General features: G+C 31.7%; 1 protein-coding gene across 1 annotated transcript; it reads right to left on the bottom strand.

The window, feature by feature from the left end:
* Positions 1-1,248: 1,248 nt before the first annotated feature.
* On the bottom strand, positions 1,249-6,297 carry LOC146165683 (origin recognition complex subunit 5-like). The gene is made up of 10 exons (XM_083381158.1): positions 6,105-6,297; positions 5,552-5,734; positions 5,149-5,223; positions 4,672-4,783; positions 4,170-4,297; positions 3,360-3,499; positions 2,783-2,948; positions 2,024-2,185; positions 1,624-1,736; positions 1,249-1,395 (listed from the first exon to the last, which is right to left on the bottom strand). The coding sequence occupies exons 1-10, from the start codon at positions 6,294-6,296 to the stop codon at positions 1,350-1,352; spliced, it is 1,317 nt and encodes a 438-aa protein (XP_083237284.1). The 5' UTR covers position 6,297; the 3' UTR covers positions 1,249-1,349.
* Positions 6,298-6,619: the final 322 nt, after the last annotated feature.

Raw genomic sequence — 6,619 nt, 5'->3', positions numbered from 1 at the left:
TTTATTTTTCACCAATTTAATTTTCCTGTAAACAGTTTCCTTTCAAAATGTTATGCAAATCGAAATATCACTCAGAACTTCACGAGTTTACCGAGAACAACAACATGTTATAGTTTTTATTTATTTTTTGATGCAAATGACATGACTTTGCTTTTATTTTACATTTATTTGACAAATTGCTGGAGCTGGAGTCATTCAACGGGACTTGTTTACAACAATGCCCAAAACTTGGTAAAATAAATCCAATTTAAAAACTCTTTGGCCTAAAGGTTAATTTATTTGCTGGGTAACATTTTATCTTTGTAGGGCTTCTTTGGAAAACATCTGGAGGTTTTAAAAACTAACGAAAATCTTGAAAATAAAGAAGTTGACAGAAGGGGACCACAATATAGCTGTGTTGGACTGCGTTAGTGTTGTTGTTACCTTTAACACTAATATTTGTTTGGCGTGTAGAGGAACGATTGTAAGTTTTTTTAAACTAACTTAGGTACTTCTTTTCATAGCTCATTAATTTCAATGGAGTCTCCAACCGAACATTTTCCTGGATAACAATATCCGCATTACTACGACTTGCGACTACAGTTTCAAAAGAAGTAATGCTGTGTTACGTACTTGTGCCTGAAGATTTAACAGATGAAGATAAAGCTTCACCGGAATGCATAACAAAACTACAGATCCAGGAAAGGATTATGTCGCGTTGGTCATCAAATAAAGACAAGGAGCGCGAATTACTCGATATTGACTGTGATTTTTAACGAATCCAACATTAAAAATATGTATGCAAAAAAGTTAACAAAGCAAATTTGGCCCCAATAAGCTAACGCCCCTTTCAGAAAGATAACCGAACATTTTAATTTTCTTCGGATCCAACTTTGTCAACGGTATTTTTATAGTTAAAAATGGTTTATGCCCTTTAAGTTATTTAATAATATTTTGCGTTTTTTTTTTAAATCAGAACGTTTTAGTCCACAAATCTTTTAAAATAAATTCATTATATAAATTTAGGCAACACAGCAAAAAAAAATGTGTTGTAACCACTAACTTTGAATAAGACTAAAAAATGCTTTAAAAGCAACTTTCTTAGAACAAGCAAACTTTGAATATACATTTCTTGGCTTCAAATCTCACGATTCTCCGAATAAAAACCTTTCTTCACAAAATTTTTAGCAACTTAAGCACACTGGGTACCCTATGCAAACCAAAAAGTGGAACAGAACTCATTGAAAGTAGAGATTTTATTGAAATAAATATAAATTTAACACAGGCATTGTAGGAAGAAGCAAAAGGCAAAAGAACTTGGTAAATTGTGACGCGGTAATGTATCATTGTGACGTAATAGCAAGGATGCATCATACGAAATCGTAGAGATATCGCAAGACATCGAAACTCACGGTTCTGCGAGATAAGATTAGAACAAAAAATAAAGTGATTAAATAATTTAAATGAATATAAAGTCTAGAAAAAAAATAAGTGGCCTAACGCAAAAAATAGTTTAAATTAGGGAGAATTTAAGAAAACATTGTTGTGTCTATTTGTAAAACAAATAGTTGTCATTGAATAAACTTTAAAAACATTAAGGTGTGAGCAAGAAATATTTGAATAAAAAGCGTCCAGGCAACTTACTTAGCAATGTTGGTGATGACGTCGAGTGAAACCACGCATTTATATCGGGGACTGTCGATCTGGTCTTCGTGGCCCATTTGAGCCAAAAGGTGGAGAGACACCAGCGAAGTTATCTAAGTACAACAAAGTTGGCATGTTGCTCTAACCGACTAACTAACAATTCTGAGGTAAAAAACATGAATAAAAAGAAAATTAAAACAAAAAAAATTAAAAAGCTAATGATTTTAGAAGCACTGCATTTGACCCTGTTTTAAATTCGTCCCTCAGAATTTACAAGCGTAAACTTCATAAACTCACAAAAAGCCTATCGAAATTACTGTTTTTTATGTTTCTGATGTCCTACTCGATAATTTTTGTTTTTAGTTGTGAATTTGTCCATTTTTCTTCAAATAATACTCACCTGTGTGAAAAGGTGCGCTGTTGGCGGAACACGGTCGTCTACGATCGAGTAAAATATCGCCATCATGCGGTCAAGCGGGAAGGCGTGCGGTCCCCGCAAGTGGGCGTTCTTGCGCTCGTCTTTCTTCATCGATTTAAGAGTTTTTCGCATCCGACCTGCGTTCTAGAGAGAAAAAAAAATGTGTTTAAATTTGCGTTTTGCAAATTATTCAGCCAAGGAAAATTTTTAAATTTTATTTTTATACATCCATAAAAAAGAGGAAAAATGTTGGCGTTTTACACAAATTCTTGATTCGTTATTACCACAGTTTTACCGAATGCAACTGCTTCTGTGTATTCGGTTTTCATATTATAGCGATTAACAACAACAGCCGGTTATTATTAAGACGATAAATATAATATTTGTATTGGAACGATTAAACAATGGTAGTTTTATATGGATTTGAAGATTGTTCTGTTTAGCGGTGCAAGTTACTATAGACAACTAATGCCCAATTACAAGAGATAGGATCGGTATTTGTCCGGCTCGATACCAAATTAATATAGAAATTTCAGCAATGGTTTGGAAACTTATTAAAACTTGAAAATAACAAAGTTAACACTAAAGGCAAATTTGAGCTTAATAACCTGAAAAAAACACCTTTTCATAATCTATGCTCCTTTGACCATAGTTATGGCGTTTTTGCTATCGGATCGGGTGGAATTTTATCCACCACACATCCAAAGCTTAAAGCAAATATACACACAAAAATGCCCCAACCTTTACAAAGAACCTCCTGTCTGTAGTGGAAGGGTTGTAAGATGCGATGTAGGCTGCTATGAGAAGGAACTTGGAGTAGAACGGGAGCTCGATGATGCTGCGAGACTTCGAAGCACGATTCGCTTCTTCATCTTCTGGGTTCTCATGCTTCCGCTGCCATTCGTCACTAAAGAAAATAAATTACATTTTTTCATGTTTTACAAAAATCATTGAATTAGGAAAACCTACCAAAAACAAGAGTTCTTGGTTATCAATATTTATCAATTTGCCCCAAAGTAAAAAAAGTTTAGTCAGTAAAAATGCAATAATAATTACTAATATTTTATCTGAATCTTTATTTAAAGCAACAATTGATTTAAGTCACTCTTATATCATAATTTCTTTGTTTTAAATAAAACTGCCTTATTTTGCATTCTCCTTAAAAAAAAAATTGGAAAAAATGTTGACCAAGTAGGCATTTAAAATTTTTTACTACCATCAATTTAATACCAAACTTTTTATTGATGATTAATAAACGAGGCAATAAAACCTTTATTATTATGAAAAAAATAATCTTGCATGAGACTTTTTGACAAACCTTGAGACTTTTCTCAGATAAAGTTGCTGTAGAGCTTCTTTAAAATGTGGCTCAGCGTTTTTCCACAATTTGTGTTTCTCATCTTTGCTCACTAAACCCTTCTCAATTGGCTGGCAGTAGATTTTATAGTTAAGGTCCGCCTGAAATAAGGCGAAATTTAAATTACTACTACTCTACCAATATATGTAACATTATGTGTCTGAATGATAGATACCTGTCAATTATGTGCAACTGTAGGAAGGGCTATTTTATCATTATAATTAATTGTAATTTACAATAAACAAAGTTTATAAATATGCCGCTTCTGTCAGCCACAGTATATAACTAAATTAACTATACATGCTTCCAGCAAATTCTTATTTTATCCAGCGCTGTGTTTAGGAAGTCGAAACGTCGGGTAAAATAGGTGAAAATTTGACGAAAGGTTATAATTTTGGCATAATATTTCAACTTTATTCATTTTCAGCGTTTGTAACAGTTTAAAAAATATTTTTTTTTTTTGCTGGGGGGGGGGGGGGGTCCACACCCTAGCGAGAGATGTTGAACACACACAGAATGCTGACTTGAATTAATATTTATGATATTAGTTATCAAGCTCACCAGATGACTTAGTTCCCAAAAGTCAATTGAAAAGAATGACTTAAGTCGAACACTGGATTATACTGTGTTGTTAGAACAATGTATAAAATAAAAGTTAACCTTAAACATACCTTGTTGCCCAACAGCTTAAGACACCCTTATTGTTAGCAAGGACAATTTAACACACAAAGAAAAGATAAATCAAAATTTGCAATAATAGTTAAAGCTCACCAGATGACTTAGTTCCCTGAGATCTCTACAAGCAAGTGAGAAAACAGCGAGGACCATGCTGATGTAATGTCGGTAGAAATCAGCTTCAACGTCGCGACGAAGAAAACATAAGACCGTGGCGAGCTCATCTGGTAAAAAAAAGAGAAAAAAACATTTGTTTTTAATGTTTAGAGAGATTTAAAGCTTTTTGTGTGTGTGAAAACAGCAACACATACATCAGTTTGACTAATAACATTTGGGGCATGGAAAGATCTTAATAAAAATATCTTTTTTGAGTTTCTCTTCTCCGTAATGCAATGATTTCTTTCTAAATAATTTAATGTTCTGGGACCCTGGCTAGTTTTGATCCTTTACAATAAAACTAATTCAAAATAAAAAAATGCCATTAAGTGCTTCAGGTATTTCCACCAATCTGCGTACTCCAGTTTGGATTACTGCTCTCACCCAATGTGTTAGTCTTGGAAATAAATACTTTCAATCGACAAGAAATCAAGTTTTAAACCTTTTGTATAGTCCGGGAAGAACATGGTGAAGGGCTGACGGATTCCGACTCCGCTGCAGAACTTTTCCCACGGAAGTTCGCTCATAAACACAACACACAGGTTTAAGGACGTCTGGAACATAAACACAAAAAATGGTGTTTATTATTTTGTTTTATTTTCTGGTGTTTTTTTATTTTACTACTTTTTTTTTGGTTTTAATTTTCCTTTAAATCAAATCTTTTTAATAACAATTGTAAAAACTATTTTTCAGAGTGTGTATGTTTGGCATTAAGATTTTACTTAAGTAGAAAAATTAATTTAGTTAAAATCAAGTTTTTTTAGAAGACACAAGACTTGAATTTAAACCGAAAAAAATTCAATAGTGCTGCATTAGGCATTTCAATGTTTTTGTTAAGGTTTTATGCAAAACAGAAAATAATACCACGCAAAAGACAAAATTGAGCAGAACCAATGATTGAAATTCATGTTTTCCTCACCAATTCTTGCAGGTTGACCAGGGCAGGCAATAAATTAACTCCTCGATCTCGTAACCTTTCAGCTTTGTCAAAAATCTATGAACCAACATTTTATTGTGAAGCTTACTTTTTGTTAAGGAAGAAAATTTTTAATGCTAAATGCTTTTTCTTGATTGTATTTAGCATTTTATATTATACACTTCTTAATATAACTTGAACTGAATTTTTAGACTCTTTCAAAATTTACATATCAAAAAATATATATATGTTGATAACAAATTTTACCATGATGTAAAACAGACATGATACATTTATTGTAACTGTTATTTTGTTTAAATATTTCAAATACGGTATTCTATTTGAATTACTGTGGTATAAGTTACTGTAGAGAGCTCTGTTGTGTAATTAGTGTTTGAAATTTTACCAAGTACATAGTTTCAGTCAATTTTCTTTTTGTGTAAACTTGTTTCAAGCGTCGAGCGAAATCATTCATGTTGTCACATTTTGAAACTGCTGAGTCACCATCCTGGTCTAACTGCTGCAAAATCTCACAGAATAATAGCGAGTCGGCAAAAAATTCAACACAATTCACCAAAGCATGAGGCAACTGCAAAACAATATTAAGATTTAATTTGCGAAGTATCATAAACAAGCAATTGCATTATAAACAATAGAAAGAAAATAAAATTGCATAAACATATATAAATAAATTAAAAATTTAATAAAAAAATTGTATTATTTATCACCAATTTGAACAAATAAGAAAAAGTATTAAAATAGTTTGTTAAAAGATTTTCAATAAAAAAAAAAAGTTTTACCAATTTTAAAAATTTATCACAAAATGTCAAACTACTAAAAATTTTACAATTATGTAAAAAAATCTTTGAAACAAGTTAGTACTTTTAATAAATTATCAAATATATATCCTATTCTAAAATAACCAACTGTAAATATAAAGCAAACTAAATAGTTATTACTTGCAATTTATCGATCACATGTGAAAGAACAACTGATTTCCCAGTTGAGGAATGTCCGTAAATAAACAAGGAGGGAACAGTTCGGTGGTCGGGTTTGCCAAATATCGAGGTAAGCTGGTCAATTTGTTTCTGACGAGCGGGAAGCTCAACTTTGTCACTTTCATCGACTTCTGTTTCTTCATTTTTAGACATTTTTAATTTGATAAATCCCTAAAAACAAAATCAAATTTGTAGGACAGGGGTAATTAGTTTATTAGCACGGAGGACACCAATTTATTAAGGGCTCGATAACTAAAGAACTGAAGATCACACACCGGATATAAAATTTTATGTTTTGAACTTATTTCACTTGTTTATTATTAAACAAATACACATAAAAATATATTTACCAAAATCTTCCTAAATTGGTCGTTTAAAATTTAGCTTAGATTTACATCCGCCAAATATTTTTAATATAGTATTAATAACCAAACTTTGGAATCAATAAATAAAAATACATCGGCATTGAAGTAATA

Source organism: Ascidiella aspersa, chromosome 2 (genome assembly GCF_963924565.1).
Source record: "Ascidiella aspersa chromosome 2, kaAscAspe10.2, whole genome shotgun sequence".
Lineage (NCBI taxonomy): Eukaryota > Metazoa > Chordata > Ascidiacea > Phlebobranchia > Ascidiidae > Ascidiella > Ascidiella aspersa.
This window is presented reverse-complemented; position numbering and strand designations above follow the sequence as displayed.